Genomic DNA, 20,526 nt, shown 5'->3' on the forward strand with positions numbered 1-20,526 from the left:
GTGCAGGAGCAGAGGGGCCTGGGGGTATATGTGCACAAAGCATTGAAGGTAGCAGGGCAGGCTGAGAAAGTGATGATAAAGCATATGGAATCCTGGGCTTTATAAATAGAGGTGACCACCTCCAGGCGCGTATCCATTGTCTCTCGAGATAAGGAGGCCCAAAAGAAAAAAAAAGATAAATAGAGGCAAAGAGTACAAAAACAAGGAAGTTATGATGAACCTTTATAAAACACTGGTCCGGCCTCAACGAGAGTAATGTGTCCAATTCTGGGCACCATACTTTAGGAAGGGTGAGAAGGCATTAGAGAGGGTGCAGAAAAGATTTACGAGAATGGTTCCAGGGATAGATTACGTGGATAGATTGGAGAAGCTGGGGCTGTTCTCCTTATAGCAAAGAAGGTTGAGAGGAGATTTGATAGAGATGTTAAAAATCATGAGGGGTCTGGACAGAGTAGAAAGGGAGAAACTGTTCCCATTGGCAGACAGGTCGAGAACCAGAGTACACTGATTTCAGGTGATTGGCAAATGAACCAGAGGCGACAGAAGGAAAAAACTTTTTATGCAGCGAGTGGTAAGGATCTGGAATGCACTGCCTGGGATTGTAATGGAAGCAGATTTAATAGTGGCTTTCAAAGGGGAATTGGATAAGCAGTTGAGGGAATAACATTTGCAGGACTACGAGGAAAAGGGAGGAGGAGCGGGACTAGCTGAGTTGCTCTTGCAAAGAGCTGGAATGGACATGATGGGCTGAATGGCCTCCTTCTGTGCTGTAACCATTCTATGATTCTCTTTGACTAAGCTTTTGGCCATTTGTCCTAATATCTCCTCATGTGGCTCAGTGCCAGATTTTCCATGAAAAGGCTCCTGTGAAGTGCTTTGGGATGTCTTATTACGTTAAAGGTGCTATATAAATGCAAGTTCTTCCTGTTGAGGTGGAGTAAAGGAAGCTCTAAATAAGGTTATAACTTGTACTTATATTGAGCCTTGCATGTCCACGGAGAGACCATAGCCCTTCACAGCCAATAACTTACTCATAAAGGTGTGGTCACTGTTGTAATGTAGGCAGTAAATGGCCTCCAGTTAGCACCAAGCAAGCTCCCTGACAGCAAATAAGGTAAATGACCAGTTAATCTACTTTGTTGGTGTTGGTTGAGGGATACATGTTGCCCAGGATACCAGTAGATCTCTACCGCTCTTTGAATAATGCCATGGATGGCTCGTGTACAGCATAAACACTGACATGGACTAGATGGGTCAAATAGCCTGTTTCTTTGCTGTACATTCTATGTCATTCTACGGTCTGAATTTTATGCCCCCCTGGGAGCAGGGGGTTGTGGGGGGGGCGGTGGTGAACAATTGAGTGGGAATTGAAGAGTGCTGTTCCCATCGCTTACCCACCCCTACTGCCATTTTATCAGCAGTGGGGGTAGGTGGCAAATGGCTTGCCCACCCCAGGCCAATTAAGGCCCATAAGTGACCAATTAATTGCCACTTAAAGGCCTCCTCCCACCGCCGCTGCTGGCGGCCTCCTTGTGGGCTCGTGGCAAAGGCCCTCCTGATCGGGCACCTTGTGTCCCACTGAGGGCAGACCCCAGCAGCAAAAGCCACCCCCACTGGAGGACCTCCCCACCCTGCCCCCCTCGCCGGGGCCTAGCCGATTGTCCCTGGTGAGACCCGAAATCCCATAACTTTTTCAGGGCTGCTCATGTTGGGTGCAGTCCCAGCAGTGGCCCCCGCACCTGGTAGCACTGCCGGGACTGAAGATCTGGCAAGCCCAGCATTTGTTGCCCATCCCTAATTGCCCTTGACAACTGAGTCGCTTGCTAGGCCATTTCAGATGTCAATTAAGAGTCCACCACGTTGCTGTGGGTTTGAAGTCACATGTAGGCCAGACCAGATAAGGATGGCAGATTTCCTTCCCTATCTGGAACCAGATTGTTTTTATGGCAATTGATGATAGTTTCATGGCACCATTACTGAGACCAGCTTTCAATTCCAGATTTTTTTATTAACTAATTGAATTTAAATTCCACCGGTTGCCATGTGAGATTAAAACCTGTATCCCCATTGGCATTAACCTGGGCTCCTAGTTTAGTGATATTACCACTATGCCACCATCTCCCCATGGAAGGTTTTGATAGAGTAGACACAGAGAGAATGTTTCCCTCATGGCAAAGAGCATAACTGGAGGCCATCAATATAAGATAGGCATCAAGAAATCGAATAGGGAATTCAGAAGAAAGTTCATTACTCAGAGAATGATGGGAATGTGGATCTCGCTACCACAGGGAGTGGCTGAGGCTAATGGAATAGCTACATTTATGGGGAACTAGAGAAGTTCATGAAGGAGAAGGGAATAGAGGGTTATTCTGATAGAGTTAGATGAGGAAGGATTGGATGAGGCTCAAGTGAAGCATTAATGCCAGAATGGACTAGTTGGGTCGAATGGCTTGTTTCGTTGCTGTATATTCTAGCTCATCCCATAGAAGCCTTCGCAGACCAAATTTCGGGCTCACCTCAGTCCTCCTGGTTTAAACAAACACACTATTAGTTTTGCACTCATACATTTGTTTAGAGTTGAGATCACGCCACTAGGGGTATTCTATGGGTCTCCAAATAGTGAGAGAAAGATAGAGGAGCAAATCTGCAAGGAAATCACAAAGATGTGCAAGAACTATAGAGTGGTGATATTAGGGGACTTTAATTACCCAAATATAAGTTGGGATCATGTTAGAGTGAAGGGAAAGGAGGGGGAGCAATTTCTGGATTGTGTTCAGGAGAACTTCCTTGATCAGTGTGTTCTCAGTCCAACTAGAAAGGAGGCATTGCTGGATCTGGTGCTGGGAAATGAGGTGGGCCAAGTGGACCAAGTGTCTGTGAGGCAACGCTTGGGTAAAAGTAATCATTGTATCATAATGTTCAGACTCGTAATGCAGAAAAGCAAGGAACGATATAAGGTAGAACGGCTAGATTGGAAGAGGGCTAATTTCAATGCAATGAGAAGGGATCCAGCCAGGGTAAACCGCAACCAAAGACTGACAGGAAAAACTGTAACAGAACAATGGGTTATTGGGTTATCTTTAAGGAGGGGATGCTTCAGGTACAGGCTAAGAACATTCCAACTAGGGCGAAAGGTAGGGGAACCAAAAACAGGGCTTCTTGGATGATGAGGGAGATGGAGATTATGATGAAACAAAAAAAGAGGGTGAATGATGCATGTCAGGTAAATTCTTCAAGTGAGAATCAGGCAAATACAATAAGTTGAGAGGGAAGGTGAAGAGGAAAATAAGAATGGCAAGGAGAGAATATGAGAATAGAATGGCAGTCAACATAAAAGGGAACCCAAAAATCTTCTACTGGCAGGTAAATACTAAGTGGGTAGTAAGAGGTGGAGTGGGGCCTATCAGGGACAAAGAGGGTAATAACAGAGGCACAGGGCAAAGCTAGAATATTTAATGAGTACTTTGTATCAGTGTTTTTGAGAAAATATTGTTAGAAGTGGAGAGAGCAGAGGTAATGGACAGGGTAAAAATTGAGAGGGAGGAGGTACTTAAAAGGCTGGCTATGCTTAGCATGGATAAGTCGCCTGGTCCAGATGGCTTGCATCCCAGGTTGCTAAAGGAAGTGGGGGTGGAGTTAGCGGAAGAGCTTGCCATAATCTTCCAATCTGCCCTAGATACGGGGGAGGTGCCAGAGGATTGGAGAGTGGCAAATGTGACACCCTTATTCAAGAAAGGGTGTATGGACAGTCCTAGCAACTGCAGAGCAGTTAGTTTAACATCATTGGTTGGGAAGGTTTTGGAAACAATAATCAGGGCAAACAGCAACGGGCACTTGGAGACATTTGAGTTAATTAAGGATAGCCAACACAGATTTTTAAAAGGCAGATCATACTTGACTAATCTAATTGAACTTTTTGATGAAGATTGATGAAGGAAATTTGGTGGATGTTGTCTATCTGGATTTTAAAAAAGCATTCGACAAAGTACCACATCAAAGGCTGGTGAATAAAATAGAGGCTCATGTAATAGGAAGGTCAGTGTCCAATTGGATTTAAAAAATGGCTGAAGGACAGAAAACAGTGAGTCGTGGTAAATGGTTGTTTTTCAGACTGGAGGATGGTAGACAGTGGTGTTCCCCAAGAGTCAGTGCGAGGACCACTGTTGTTTTGCTATATATAAATGACTTGAATCTTGGAATACAGAGTAGAATTTCAAAATTTGCTAATGATACCAAACTTGGAGGAGCGGCAAGCAGTGAAGATGATACAAACCACCTGCGAGAGAAGGTGATAGGCTAGCAGAATAGGCAGACAGGTGGCAGACGGATTTAATACTGACAGGTGCGAGATGATGCATTTTGGCAGAAGGAATAGGGGGAAGCAATATAGACATAATAGCACAGTTCTAAAGAATGTACAGGAACAGAGGGACTTGAGGGTGCATGTCCATCGATCTTTGAAGGTGGCAGGACATATTGAGAGAGTGGTTAGCAAAACATATAGGATCTTGGGCTTCATAAATAGAGACATAGAGTACACAAGGAGGGAAGTTATGCTGTACCTTTATAAAGCTCTGGTTAGGCTCTAATGAGAGTATTGTGTCCAGTTCTGGTCACCACACTTGAGGAAGGATGTGAAGGTCCTTGAGAGGGTGCAGAGGAGATTTACCAGAATTTTTTTTTTTTTATTCGTTCCTGGGTTGTGGGCGTCGCTGGCTAGGCCAGCATTTATTGCCCATCCCTAATTGCCCTTGAGAAGGTGGTGGTGAGCTGCCTTCTTGAGCCGCTGCAGTCCATGTGGTGCAGGTACACCCACAGTGCTGTTAGAAAGGGAGTTCCATGACTTTGACCCAGCGACAGTGAAGGAATGGTGATATAGTTCCAAGTCAGGATGGTGTGTGGCTTGGAGGGGAACTTGCAGGTGGTGGTGTTCCCATGCATCTGCTGCCCTTGTCCTTCTAGGTGGTAGAGGTCATGGGTTTGGAAGGTGCTGTCTAAGGAGCCTTGGTGCATTACTGCAGTGCATCTTGTAGAAGGTACACACTGCTGCCACTGTGCGTCGGTGGTGGAGGGAGTGAATGTTTGTGGATGGTGTGCCAATCAAGCAGGCTGCTTTGTCCTGGATGGTGTCGAGCTTCTTGAGTGTTGTTGGAGCTACACCCATCCAGGCAAGTGGAGAGTATTCCATCACACTGCTGACTTGTGCCTTGTAGATGGTGGACAGGCTTTGGGGAGTCAGGAGGTGAGTTCCTCACTGCAGGATTCCCAGCCTCTGACCTGCTCTTGTAGCCACAGTATTTATATGGCTACTCCAGTTCAGTTTCTGGTCAATGGTAGCCCCTAGGATGTTGATAGTGGGGGATTCAGCGAAGGTATTGCCATTGAATATCAAAGGGAGATGGTTAGATTTTCTCTTGTTTGAGATGGTCATTTTCTGACACTTGTGTGGCACGAATGTAACTTGCCACTTATCATCCCAAGCCTGGATATTGTTCAAGTCTTGCTGCATTTCTACACAACTGCTTCAGTATCTGAGGAGTCGTGAATGGTGCTGAACATTGTGCAATCATCAGCGAACATCCTCACTTCTGATCTTAATACTGAAGGAAGGTCATTGATGAAGCAGCTGAAGATGTTTGGGCCGAGGACACTACCCTGAGGAACACCTGCAGTGATGTCCTGGAGTTCAGAAGATTGACTTCCAACAACCATATCCATCTTCCTTTGCACTAGGTATGACTCCAACCAGTGGAGAGATTTCCCCCTGATTCCCATTGACTCCAGTTTTGCTTGGGTTCCTTGATGTCCTACTCGGTCAAATGCTGCCTTGATGTTTAGGGCAGTCACTCTTACCTCACCTCTTGAGTTCAGCTCTTCTGTCCATGTTGGAACTAAGGTTGAAATGAGGTTCCAAGGATGGGGGATTTTAGTTGCAAGGTTAGGTTGGAGAAGCTGGGGTTGTTCCCTCTGGAGCAAAGGAGTTTGAGGGGAGATTTGGTAGAGGTGTACAAGATTATGACAGATTTAGATAAGTTAGACAAGGAAAAACTGTTCCCATGAACTGATGACACCAGGATTCGGGGACAGAGATTCAAGGTTTTGGGCAAGAGATGTAGGGGGAATATGTGGAAGAACTTTTTTATGCAGCGAGTGGTAATGATTTGGAACTCGCTGCCCACAAGGGTGGTGGAAGCAGAGACAATCAATGACTTTGCGAGGAAGTTGGATGGGCACTTTAAGGAAAAGTACTTACAGGGCTCCAAGGATCGAGCGGGGGAATGGGACTGACTGCATTGTTCCGCAGAGAGCCGGCATAGACTTGATGGGCCGAATGGCCTCCTTCTATGCCGTAAATGACTCCATGTCTCGAAAAAGGGCCGTAATAGGTTTGGCCCTGTTATCTTTAAGTCATGCAAAGTGACCCACTGATGCAGTGAAATGTGGCGTCATCATTATTTTGTATTATTATAAAATATGTTGCACTGATTGAACTAAGTGAGTCTGAACATTACCTTAGCTTTAATAATAAAAACAGAAAGTGCTGGAAATACTCAGCAGGTCTGGCAGCATCTCTGGAGAGAGAAACAGAGTTAACGTTTCAGTTGATGACCTTTTATCAGAACCTGAACCGTTACCAACTTGAAACATTAACTCTGTTTCTCTCTCCACAGACGCTGCCTGACCTGTTGAGAATTTCCCGCATTTTCTGTTTTTGCTTGAAGTTTCCAGCATCTGCCGAATCTTTTGTATGACTTTAACTTTGTTCACTTGCTGTCTGTGAAATAAAGCAGCTTATTTATTCATATCTGGCCTCCCCTTGCGAAGTGTTCTCTTGGTCCACCTATGAAAAGATTAGAAAGGCAGACATGGGGGTGCATGTGAAAGAACAGAATACCCATTTCAGATCACAAGAGGGTCCGTCTTGCTATTACACCATTGGGTGAGACCATCATACAGTTAGATATTGGACAGTGGAGCACAGCCTTAAAGGCAGACATCCAGACCACTGACCGGAGTGACCAGCACCATTGTAGCTGAGAGATGGTAACACCTGTGTTTAAAGAGAAAATACACATTAAGGATGCCAAGTATAAGGTGGAAGCTGTGATAGACAAAAAGCTCTCCATTAAAAACAGTAAATCTTTCTCAGGTGTAATGTATTAGATGCAGGAAAACCTTCTCCTGTATATTTTTCTCCTATTCAGGGTGTCAAGGAATTAATTGGACTGTCTGGTTGTAATGTATTGCTCCATACACTGCCACAAACTCAGGAAACCAAATTGACTTTTGCTGTAAAGTGAATTTGGCCAATCTGGAACTTTCCGAAACTTTCTTTGATTGTTGAAGGTGAGTTGATTGGTGCTAATGTAGGGTCAGCATATTTGGAAGGCTGCACAAAGAGCAGGCTGAGTGTCAGCCTCCTTATTTATAAGCGCAAGCTTTTGATGTTTGTTATTGTCTCTCCCACCTCTTATCAGGCCTAAGCAGAATCGAGGCCATCGACAAAACTGATTTACGATTGACACAAGTTATGTGGCTTCGATTGGAGGATCTAATAGCAGAAAGGTTCTCTCTATCTGTGGCCCTCATGCTCTTTATCTCTCGCTCTCAACCAGCATTTGTCAGTTTTGGGTGCATTACTATTTCCAATTTTTATAAACAACCTAGACTTGAGCAGCATTATAAAGTTTGTAGATGAAACGAAACTTGACAACATAGTAGATAGTGATGAGGATAATTGTAGACTTTAGGATGATATAGGCAGGATGGTTAAATGAGCAGAAGCATGACAGGTGGATTTTTTTTATTCGTTCATGGGATGTGGGCGTCGCTGGCTAGGCCAGCATTTATTGCCCATCCCTAATTGCCCTTGAGAAGGTGGTGGTGAGCTGCCTTCTTGAACCGCTGCAGTCCGTGTGGTGTAGGTACACCCACAGGGCTGTTCAGTGCAGAAACATGTGAATTAATATGGAAAGACAGTATACCATAAATGGCACAAATTAGAAAAGTGTAGATGAGCAAAGAGACCTTGGTGTCCATATACCGAGGGGAGGCGGTGGCGTAGTGGTATTATCACTGGACTAGTAACCCAGAGACCCAGGGTATTTCTCTGGGGACATGGGTTTGAATCCCACCACAGCAGAAGGTGGAATTTGAATTTAATTAATAAATCTGGAATTAAAAGCCAGTTGTCGATTGTTATAAAAACCCATCTGGTTCACTAATGTCCTTTAGGGGAGCAAATCTGCTGTCCTTACCTGGTCTGTCCTACATGTGACTCCAGACCCACAGCAATGTGGTTAACTCTTACATGCCCTCTGAAATGGCCAAGCAAGCCACTCAGTTGTAACTAACCGCTACGAAGTCAATAAAAAGAAATGAAACTGGACGCACCACCCGGCATTGACCTAGGCACCGGAAACAACAACGGCAAACCCAGCCCTGTCGATCCTGCAAAATCCTCCTTACTAACATCTGGGGGCTTGTACCTAAGTTGGGAGAGCTGTCCCACAGACTAGTCAAGCAACAGCCTGACATAGTCATACTCAAGGAATCATACCTTACAGACAATGCCCCAGACACTGCCATCATCATCCCCGGGTATGTCCTGTCACACTGGCAGGACAGACCGAGCAGAGGTGGTGGCACAGTGGTATACAGTAGGGAGGGAGTTGCCCTGGGAGTCCTCAACATCGACTCCGGACCCCATGAAGTCTCATGGCACCAGGTCAAACATGGGCAAGGTAACCTCCTACTGATTACCACCTACCGCCCTCCCTCAGCTGATGACTCAGTACTCCTCCATGTTGAACACCACTTGGAGGAAGCACTGAGGGTGGCAAGGGCACAAAATGTACACTGGGTGGAGGACTTCAATGTCCATCACCATGAGTGGCTCCATAGCACCACCACTGACCGAGCTTGCCGAGTCCTAAAGGACATATCTGCTGGACTGGGTCTGCGGCAGGTGGTGGGGGAACCAACACGAGGGAAAAACATACTTAACCTCATCCTCACCAATCTGCAGGCGCAGACGCTTCTGTCCATGACAGTATTGGTAGGAGTGACCACCGCACAGTCCTTGTGGAGACGAAGTCCCGCCTTCACATTGAGGATACCGTCCATCGTGTTGTGTGGCACTATCACCGTGCTAAATGGGATAGATTTCGAACAGATCTAGCAATGCAAAACTGGGCATCCATGAGGCGCTGTGGGCCATCAGCAGCAGCAGAATTGTACTCATCCACAATCTGTAACCTCATGGCCCGGCATATCCCCCACTCTACCATTACCATCAAGCCAGGAGACCAACCCTGGTTCAATGAAGAGTGCAGGAGGGCATGCCAGGAGCAGCGGCAGGCATACCTCAAAATGAGTTGTCAAGTTGGTGAAGCTACAACCCAGGACAACTTGCATGCTGAACTGCATAAGCAGCATGCAACAGACAGAGCTAAGCGATCCCATAACCAATGGATCAGATCTAAGCTCTGCAGTCCTGCCACATCCAGCCGTGAGTGGTGGTGGACAATTAAACAACTAACTGGAGGAGGTGGTTCCACAAATATCCCCATCCTCAATGATGGGGGAGCCCAGCACATCAGTGCGAAAGATAAGGCTGAAGCATTTGCAACAATCTTCAGCCAGAAGTGCCGAGTTGATGATCCATCTCGGCCTCCACCTGAAGGCCCCAGTTCACAGATGCCAGACTTCGGCCAATTCGATTCACTCCGCGTGATATCAAGAAATGACTGAAGGCACTGGATACTGCAAAAGCTATGGGCCCTGACAATATTCCAGCAATAGTACTGAAGACCTGTGCTCCAGAACTTGCTGTGCCCCTAGCCAAGCTGTTCCAGTACAGCTACAACACTGGCATCTACCCTGCAATGTGGAAAAATGCCCAGGTATGTCCTGTACACAAAAAGCAGGACAAGTCCAACCCGGCCAATTACCGCCCCATCAGCCTACTCTCAATCATCAGTAAAGTGATGGAAGGTGTCATCAACAGTGCCATCAAGTGGCACTTGCTTAGCAATAACCTGCTCAGTGATGCTCAGTTTGGGTTCCTCCAGGGCCAATCAGCTCCTGACCTCATTACAGTCTTGGTTCAGACATGGACAAAAGAGCTAAACTCAAGAGGTGAGGTGAGAGTGACTGCCCTTGACATCAAGGCAGCATTTGACCGAGTATGGCATCAAGGAGTCCTTGCAAAACTGAAGTCGATGGGAATCAGGGTGAAAACCCTCCGCTGGCTGGAGTCATACCTAGCACAAAGGAAGATGGTTGTGGTTGTTGGAGGTCAATCATCTGAGCTCCAGGACATCACTGCAGGTGTTTCTCAGGGTCGTATCCTAGGCCCAACCATCTTCAGCTGCTTCATCAATGACCATCCTTCAATCATAAGGTCAGAATTGGGGATGTTTGCTGATGATTGCACAATGTTCAGCACCATTCGCGACTCCTCAGATACTGAAGCAGTCCATGTAGAATTGCAGCAAGACCTGGACAATATCCAGGCTTGGGCTGATAAGTGGCAAGTAACATTCGTGCCACACAGGTGCCAGGCAATGACCATCTCCAACAAGTGAGAATCTAACCATCTCCCCTTGACATTCAACGGCATTACCATCGCTGAATCCCCCACTATCAACATCCTAGGGGCTACCATTGACCAGAAACTGAACTGGAGTAGCCATATAAATGCCGTGGCTACAAGAGCAGGTCAGAGGCTAGGAATCCTGAGGCGGGTAACTCACCTCCTGACTCCCAAAGCCTGTCCACCTTCTACAAGGCACAAGTCAGCAGTGTGATGGAATACTCTCCACTTGCCTGGATGGATGCAGCTCCAACAACACTCAAGAAGCTCGACACCATCCAGGACAAAGCAGCCCGCTTGATTGGCACCCCATCTACAAACATTCACTTCCTCCACCATCTACAAGATGCACTGCAGCAATGCACCGAGGATCCTTGGACAGCACCTTCCAAACCCATGACCTCTACCAACTAGAAGGACAAGGGCAGCAGATACATGGAAACACCACCACCTGCAAGTTCCCCTCCAAGTCACACACCATCCTGACTTGGAACTATATCGCCGTTCCTTCACTGTCGCTGGGTCAAAATCCTGGAACTCCCTTCCTAACAGCACTATGGGTGTACCTACCCACCATGGACTGCAGCGGTTCAAGAAGGCAGCTCACCACCACCTTCTCAAGGGCAATTAGGGATGGGCAATAAATGCTGGCCTGGCCAGTGACGCCTACATCCCATGAATGAATTTTAAAAATACATAAATACGTAAAGATGGCAGGGCAAGTTAATGAAGTGGTTAGAAAAACATATGGGTGACTTATGTTTATAAATAAAGGCATAGAATATAAAAACAAGAGGTCATGCCAGAACTTTATAAATGACTGGTTAGGCCTCAGCTGTGGACAGCTTTGGGCTCCACATTTCAGGAAAGATGTAAAGGCCTTAGAATGTGTACAGTGAAGGTTTACCTGGCTGTTACCGAGGATGAGGGACCTCAGTTATGAAGAAAAGTTGGAAAAGTTAGGATGTTTTCAGAACAGTGAAGGTTAAAAGGAGATCTAACAGAGGTTTTCAAGATGAGGGGTTTTGATAGAGTAGAGAGAGAAAAACTATTCCCTCTGGCGAGTGGGTCAATAACCAGAGATCGTAGATTTAAAATAATTGGCAGAAGATATAGAGGGGGGATGAGGAGAAATGTTTTCACTCGGAATTGTCAGCATCTGGAACGCTCGACCTGAAAAGGTGGCAGAAGCTGATTCCATAAGTAATTTGAAAAGGGAGTTGGACAGGTATTTCAGGATGAGGAACTTTTCGCATTTCGGAAAGAAACAGCGGTGCGGAACGAAGTATGACTGCTCTTTCATAGAGCCAGCACAGGCACGATGGGCTGAACGGCCTCCTCCTGTGCTGTAAGTTTCTATGATACCATGAACATCGCCAGAGTCGGATCATCTGGGCTCATTTGCAAATTAGCTACTGCATTTTCCTACAGGAAAACCTGGAATCCCACAAATGGGCTGCACTAATCTCTGTAACTCTTACCTGCAGTCATTCCTATATTGCGAGCATTGGAGTTTTGCAATTGTGGAGCTATGATGAGTTGAAAAAGATAATTTACATTTATACAATAATTTAACACATCCCCAGGACTTCCAAAAAGCATTTCACACCGTGCAAATTATTTTTGAAGTGTGGTTGCTGTAATTTTATAATGCACAATATGAGTCAATTGCAGGTGTGAATGTCTGTGTACGTCTAAAAACTGAAATAGAAAAGGTGAATCACCCTTCTTATCGGAAATAGCAGGATGGTGTAGCAGGAGCAAGAGGAGTAGGATTGGGGCTTTTCAACAATATAGTTTCAAAACAGTCGGGCAGTGGAATCATTGTGATGAAGTTTTGTTCTCCAAAAATGACAATGCTCCTTTGTGGCGGCATTAGAAAGAGGAAAGAATTTGGAGGAAAATGTAAAAGACATTTGGATTTTGGTGGGGAAAAAGGAAAGAGTGCTTTGAATAGGCTGTGTTGGAGAAGGTGGGTGAGACATGAGGTAATGGATGATGGTCTGTTGATTTCAGGGATTGATGATCCGCACCAACACGGCCGTGGACTGGCTCTGGCAGACTTTAACAGAGATGGGAAAGTAGATGTAGTGTACGGCAACTGGATGGGACCACACCGATTCTACCTGCAGACCAGCGTGAATGGAAGAGTCCGATTTAGGGTAAGAATCTGTGGTTATCTTCACTTATTTCATGAGGTGTTTTATCTCTGAGATAAAACCAAGTTCAGTGGGGCCATTGCTATTCGGTCGTACACTTCGTAGAAGTGTTGGGTAGCTAGTTGAGCGATGTATTGGTAATCGGATGATCGCAAGATAAATATGGATGGGGAAGGTTATCTTAGTTTGTCCATCCCAAAAAAAATCAACAAATGCTGCCATTACAACATTCGACTGTTTATTAAATGACCCCAGTGCTTCAGTTTTTACTGTTTTAGCCAGAAATCCATTCCATTTTAATCACCCTTTATATTGTTACCACCAGCTGAGAAAGGGGTCTAGGGTTCCCTCTCAGCCTTCACCTGGTCTGACCATAACAGGGTTTAATTTTAAACACACCGTGTTTTTAGCTCCCCCTTGGTGAATTCTTATCCACCGCTTTCCAATTATAAGGCAAAGAAACCAGCACAACAGGTTTTCTTAGGTTTAAAGAAGAAAGGTTGAAAGTTATTAAACTTAAAACTTCAGCTCTAATTTGATTAATGCCTACAGATACACCCAAGCTAGCATGTATACGCAATGCACACATGCAGATAGAGACAGAAAAGAGCAGAAGAAACGTAAAGTGGAAAAGTTTGAGGCAATCTCTGAAGAGGGTTTTTGTTTATGGTTCTTCGAGCTCACTGTAGAGTCCTTGATTGTAGGTAGTTCTTGCTCTTCGTTGGGGCCCAGTATTCTTCTTAAACCTTGTTCGCTGTAGGAGACCTTTCTCTCTCGGGGTTTCATGCGTCTTCAGTGGATTTGGAGCTCCATGAGAAAGAGATGGAAGCAGACAGACAGGAGGCCATGGTGAGCCAGCCAGGAGAAGTCTTTTCAGTCCAGGAGCAAACAGACACTCCGAGTTCAAACTGTTTGTACAATTCAGAAAAATCCAGGTTGCCAAGCAGGTTAGTCATGTGACTAGCTGGTCTGACCACATCTGTTTGTGGATTCCCTGGTCTTAGCCGACCCTGGAATGTCTCTTCTTACACACAATATCTGGTGCTCAAAGTCCATTGCGGGTTAAATTGGAGCATGGAATAACCCCTTTGTCCTTCCAATCACTGGCTGTTGGTATGCAAAAATGTTTTTCCAGCCAAGGGCCTGGTGATTTTTTTAACAAGTCCACTTCAGAAACAGTTTGAAATTTAATGTCCATTTGGCCAAATTAATATGCCTCATTCTTGGCAAGTGGGGGTCTAGCATGACAATATAAAGTAAAACTTCCTTATATCAGTCCCACAATTGTCTTCTATTATCTTTGAACCTGTGTCTCTTATATACTTTCACAGTAAAACTCTTGACTCTGATCTATTGTTTTGACAATGTAGATCATTGTACTGGCTTTGTTGATTTTCAGCACTTGGACATGTTGAACATTGAAACTCCTAACCTTCATGGGTATCGTAGCACAGTGGTTATGTTGGTGTGCTGGTAATCCCAAGGCCTGGATGAGTGATTTGGAGATGTGAGCTCAAAGATTAATTAAATAAATCTGGAATTTTAGTAATGGTGACTATGAAACTACTGGGTTGTTGTAAGAACCCATTAGGTTCACTAATGCCCTTCAGGGAAGGAAATCTACTATTCTTGTCTGGTCTGGTCTATATGTGACTCTGGACCCACAGCAATGCCCTCTGAAATAGTCTTGCAAGCCAGTCAGTTGTATTTAAGAAGGTGGCTTGCCACCACCTCCTCAAGGACAATTAATGCTGGGAAGTGATGTCTACATCCTGTAAATAAATTTTAAAAAATCTTTCAAGTTCTGGCTAGTTAGAAGTTATTCATGGGGTACTTATATCGCCCTGTGCCACACAGTAGTAACAAGCCATTGCCATCAAAGAAATGAGGAAGGACATGGAATGTAGCAAGTGGATGACTGACAGAAGAAGGATAGGGATGTGCAATCAACGTGATTTTGGTCCATTTCTAAAACATATAGGAGCAACATGCTCCCTTGTAGTAATATGAGTTGATGCTGTAGGCCAGGCATGTTGACTTGTTGGCCTACTTTAGTGTGACTAAGAAGCTTTGTAGAATACATTAATGGTAGATTTTACAATATAGCATCCCTATTGCAGAGCTCTGTGTGTCAGGAATCCTAATCAGAATGGCAGTCATGAGCATTCGCACATCTATCTTGTGGCCTTCCCAATTTGGGAATCCATTGAGGAGCTAACTTCCCGAGACTGGCAGTAAACTGATGGGATTGGATCAGAGCCTGTAATACCCTCTGCCCTATTTTTTTTTCCAAGTTGAAATGTATGTACAGAAAATTGGATGGGTTGCGAACCATGTGTAAGGAAAGTGTGAATTAAACTTTTACCAAGCATTTGGTCACCTATCCTAATATATCCTTCTTTGACATGTTGTCAGCATTTGTCTGATTACACACCTGTGAAGTGCCTTGGGATATTTTACGATGTTAATGGTGCTATATAACAACACCTTGCATTTATATAGTGCCTTTAATGTAGTAAAATGTCCCAAGGTGTTCACAGTAACATGTTCAAGTGCAATTTGACACTGAGCCATACAAGGAGATGTTAGGACAAGTGTCAAAGAGGTAGGTTTTAAGGAGCATATTAAAGGAGGAGAGGGAGGCAGAGGGGTTTATGGAGGGAATTCCAGAGCTTAGGGCCCAGGCAGCAGAAGGCATGGCCGACAGTGGTGGAGCAATTAAAATCAGGGATGTGCAAGAGGTAAGAATTGGAGGAACACAGAGATCTCAGAAGGTTGTCCGGCTGGAGGAGCTTACAGAGATAGAGAGGGGCTATGTAAATGAAAGTTGTCACGGTTGTTGTGTGCTATAGTTTGGACAGACCTGCTGTAGGTCAAGCTTCTGCACAGCATAACATAATGTACATAATGAAGGGATGGCACATTTCTCTTCCATCGCTCTGTATTGTAGATTCATACTTGCCATTGTCACGAAGGGGTGAATCCGTGCTCCCAGCTGTGAATGGCATTCAAAGAGCACACAGCTGGGAGAAAGGGTAGCAGTAGTATTGTGCCACAGATAGCTTTACCAGTCGCTGAAGGTAAGCATGCAGGTGCAACAGGCGGTAAAAAAGGCAAATGGTATGTTGGCCTTCATAGCGAGAGGATTCGAGTACAGGAGCAGGGATGTCTTACTGCAATTATACAGGGCCTTGGTGAGGCCACACCTGGAATATTTTGTGCAGTTTTGGTCTCCTTATCTGAGGAAGGATGTTCTTGCTTTAGAGGGAATGCAGCGAAGGTTTACCAGACGGATTCCTGGGATGGCGGGACTGACGTATGAGGAGAGAGTGAGTCAGTTAGGATTATATTCGCTGGTGTTCAGAAGAGTGAGCGGGGATCTCATAAAAACCTATAAAATTCTAACAGGACTTGACAGGGTAGATGCAGGAAGGATGTTCCTGATGGTGGGGGAGTCCAGAACCAGGGTCATAGTCTAAGGATATGGGGTAAAACTTTCAGGACTGAGATGAGGAGAAATTTCTTCACCCAGAGAGTGGTGAACCTGTGGAGCAGTTGAGGCCAAACCATTGTATGTTTTCGAGAAGGAGTTAGATATGGCTCTTGGGTCTAAAGGGATCAAAGGGTATGGGGCGAAAGCGGGAACAGGTTACTGAGTTGGATGATCAGCCGTGATCATAATGAATGGCGGAGCAGGCTCGAGGGGTCGAATGGCCTATTCCTGCTCCTATTTTCTATGTTTCTATGCTTCTAGCGCCATTACCCTCGAGCACCACACAGCAAAAATAACCACTTGGTGAGGTACCGACGGGCCACAGATGTCCTTGAAAAACACATCCCTACCATGTGGTTGCATAAACTAGGCTTGTATTTCCTTGAGTATTGAAGATTAAAGGGAGATCAAATTGAGTTGTTTAAGATGATTAAAGGAATTGGGAGGGTAGATAGAGAGAAACTAATTCCTCTGATGGGTGAGTCTAGAACAAGGGGCCATAACCTGAAAATTAGAGCTGAACCATTCAGGGTGCTGTCAATAAGCATTTCTTCACACATAGGGTAGAGGCAATCTGGAACTCTCTCACCCAAAAAAGCTGGGGGTCAATTCAAAATGTGAAAACTGAGATTGATAGACTTTTGTTAGACAAGGGTATTATGGATTATGGAACCAAGGCAGGTAAATGAAGTTAAGATACAGATCAGTCATGATCTAATTGAATGGTGGAACAGGATCAAGGAGCTGAATGGCCTTTACTTGTTTCTATGTTCCTTTAAGTTATAAAGTTCAGTAGATAGTTGTAATAGGGTTCACGGACAATAAGAAGACATGCAAAGTTTGTGTTATTGAACTCTGTTGACACATCAATGCTTTACTGAGTCATGTTGTGTTCAGCTCAGGATGACATTAAATTACTGATTAAAATAACTGCTTTCAAGTCTTTGTACCAAAGTCAGCTTTTTCAATCATTTCGTAATCCTCTCTGGTGTCATGCAGCAGGAAACGTTCAACAAACACAGGGGCGAATGGTAATTCAGTTCCTAAACGGTGCTATCTCAAATTGAAAATTGGTGGTCGGTTAACTCAGGCCATTATCGGGAGTATTAAAAATAGATAATTGCAGGTATTTTAAGCCTGAATTACTTTAAGTGCAGATCAAAACAATAGGCTACACTCAGTGGGCTGAGCAACTATTTCCATTCCCAGCTTTTCACGTTTAAATGTCCTACATTAAAATCAAGAGTTCTGTACCAAGGGAGAGTGGTGTAATCCATTGTAATTCTGTACAATGGGACAGAATGAGTCATAGGCATGGAATCATTTACGACACAAGAGGAGGCCAGTTGGCCCATCGAGTCCATGCCGGCTCTCCACGGAGCAACCAGTCAGTCCCATTCTCCCATGCGATCCCCGTAGCCCTGCAAGTTTATTTCCTTCAAGTGCCCATCCAATTTCCTTTTGAAGTCATTGATTGTCTCCACTTCCGTCACCCTCGTAGGCAGCAAGTTCCAGGTCATTACCACTAACTGTGTAAAAAGTTCTTCCTCATATTTCCCCTGCATCTCTCACCTAAAACCTTCAATCTGTGTCCTCGGGTCCTTGTACCATCAATTACTGGGAACAGTTTATCCTTGTCTACCATATCTTAGCCTGTCATAATTTTTTACACCTCTATCAAATGTCCCCTCAATCTCATTTTCTCCAGGGAGAACAACCCCAGTTTTTCCTACCGAGCCTTGTAATCACCCATCCCTGGAACCATTCTGGTAAATCTCCTCTGCACCCTCTCAAGGACCCTCACGTCCTTCCTAAAGTGTGGTGATCAGAACTGGATGCAATACTCCATTTGGGGCCTAACCAGAGCTTTATAAAGGTTCGGCATAACTTCCCTGCTTTTGTATTCAATGCCTCTATTCATGAAGCTCAAGATCCCATATGCTTTGCTAACCGCTCTCTCAATATGTCCTGCCACCTTCAAAGTCCGATGCACATGCACCCCCCCGATCCCTCTGTTCCTGCACAATCTTTTGCATCACCTCACATCTCTCCGTATTAAATTCCATCTGCCATTTGTTTGCCCATTCTGCTAGCCTATCACTGTCCTGTTGCAGGCGATTTGTACCATCCTGACTGTTTGCCACTCCTCCAAGTTTGGTATCATCGGCAAGTTTTGTGGGGGATTGGCGGTATGGGAGCAGGATCTGTGCCTGTCCTCTTAGCTGCAGTTGTCAAGCCAAGTAGATGAAGAAAAAGGCATTAATACCGACTAAAAAAGGGATGAGAACATTCCGTTATCTTCAGAAAAAACGATTAACATAAACTACTGCAGAATTGATGGAAGGGATTTAATCAGTTCTGAATACTGAGGAAGGTGATGGTTCATCTGGGGAGTGCAGCCAGAGCCAAGGCCATGGCACCATGGGTGGCTCAGCTGCACAGGGGGGCACAAGGAAGACTGGAGGAGCGATAGTGATAGGAAATTTGATAGTCAGGGGAACAGACAGGCGTTTCTCTGGCCGTAGACTTGAATCCAGGATGGCATGTTGCCTCCCTGGTGCCAGGGTCAAGGATGTCACTGAGCGGCTGCAGAGCATCCTGAAGGGGGAGGGTGAACAGCCAGCTGTTGTGGTCCACATTGGTGCCAATGACATAGGTAGAAAGAGGGATGTGGTCCTGCAGAAAGGGTTTACTGAGCTAGGTGAGAAATTAACAAGCAGGACCGCAAAAGTAGTAATCTCCAGATTACTCCCAGTGCCACGTGCAAGTGAGTACAGAAATTGAAGGATAAGACAGATGAAATGTGGCTGGAAAGTTGGTGCAGGAGGGAGAGCTTCAGATTCCTGGGACATTGTCACTGGCTCTGGGGGAGATGGGACCTGTACAGGCCTGATGGGTTGCACCTGAACAGAGCCAGGACTGAGTTCCGGCGGGGCGTTTTGCTAGTGCTGTTGGGGAGGGTTTAAATTAGTTTGGCAGGGAGATGGGGACCTGAGAGTAGACTCAGTTGGGACAAAATCAGAAATGAAAATGGAAGGCAGAACATTAATGGATGAGTCTGGAAGACAGGGGAAACAAAGGTTAAAAAATAAAAAAAATAGTTTGGCAGTGCTCAAGGGTATCTATTTCAATGCAAGGAGTATAGCAAATAAAGCAGATGAGCTTAGGGCACAGATAGACATGTGGCAGCATGATATCATGGCTATTACAGAAACATGGCTAAAAGAGGGACAGGAATGGCAGCTCAACGTTCCTGGTTACAAGGTTCTCAGACGCGATAGGGAGGGGGATAAGAAAGGAGGGGGAGTGGCAATTTTGGTCAAAGAAACAATTACAGCTGTGAGGAGGGATGATATATTGGAAGGTTCATCAAATGAGGCCATATGTATTGAGCTAGGGAACAAAAAAGGGGCAATCGGACTGCTGGAAGTGTACTGTAGACCCCCAAACAGTCAGAGGGAGATAGAAGAGCAGATATGTAGGCAAATCTCTGAGAAGTGCAAAAACAATAGAGCAATAATAAGGATTTTAACTACCCCAATATTAATTGGATAGTTCTAGTGTGAAAGGAATTGAGGGAGTAGAATTCTTGAGGTGCATTCAGGGGAACTTTTTGGGCCAGTATGCAGCAAGTCCAATAAGAGAGGGTACAGTTTCAGACTTAGTTTTAGGAAATGAAGTTGGGCAGGTGGAAGGAGTGGCAGTGGGAGAGCATTTTGGTGGGAGTGATCATAATTCAGTCAGTTTTAACATAATTATGGAAAAGGACAAGGATATAACAGGAGTTAGAGTTCTCAATTGAGCTGAGGGGTGATTTAGTGAAAGTGGACTGGAAACAGCTACTTGAAGGTAAATCAGTGTCAGAACAGTGGGAGGCATTTAAAGGGGAGATTCAAGGAGTTCAGAGTAAACATGTTCCCACAAAGAAAAAGGGTGAGACGGCCAAATCTACAGCCCCATGGATGTCAAGGAGCTTACAGGGTAAGATAAGGCAGAAACGGAAAGCTTATGTCCGACACCAAGAACTCAATACTACAGAAAGCCGAGAGGAGTATAGAAAGTGGAGGGGTGACATCATAAAGGAAATTAGGAAAGCAAAGAGAGGGCATGAAAGAATATTGGCAAGCAAAATCAAGGTGAACTCAAAGATGTTTCATCAATACATTAAGAGTAAGAGGATAACTAAGGAAAGAGTAGGGCCCATAAAGACCAAAAAGGTAACCTATGTGTAGGGACGGAAGATGTTGGTATGGTTCTTAATGAATACTTTGCGTCTG

At 45.0% G+C, this 20,526-nt stretch overlaps 1 protein-coding gene across 1 annotated transcript in view; it reads left to right on the forward strand.

The window, feature by feature from the left end:
• crtac1b (cartilage acidic protein 1b) overlaps nt 1-20,526 on the forward strand; it is a 341,954-nt gene that overhangs the window by 209,816 nt on the left and 111,612 nt on the right. Inside the window, exon 7 of the mRNA XM_068053120.1 lies at nt 12,614-12,759. Coding sequence (XP_067909221.1) covers nt 12,614-12,759 — 146 coding nt within the window. The remainder of the gene's footprint in view (nt 1-12,613; nt 12,760-20,526) is intronic.

The sequence above is a fragment of the Heterodontus francisci genome, chromosome 20, assembly GCF_036365525.1.
Source record: "Heterodontus francisci isolate sHetFra1 chromosome 20, sHetFra1.hap1, whole genome shotgun sequence".
NCBI classification, from domain to species: Eukaryota; Metazoa; Chordata; class Chondrichthyes; order Heterodontiformes; family Heterodontidae; genus Heterodontus; species Heterodontus francisci.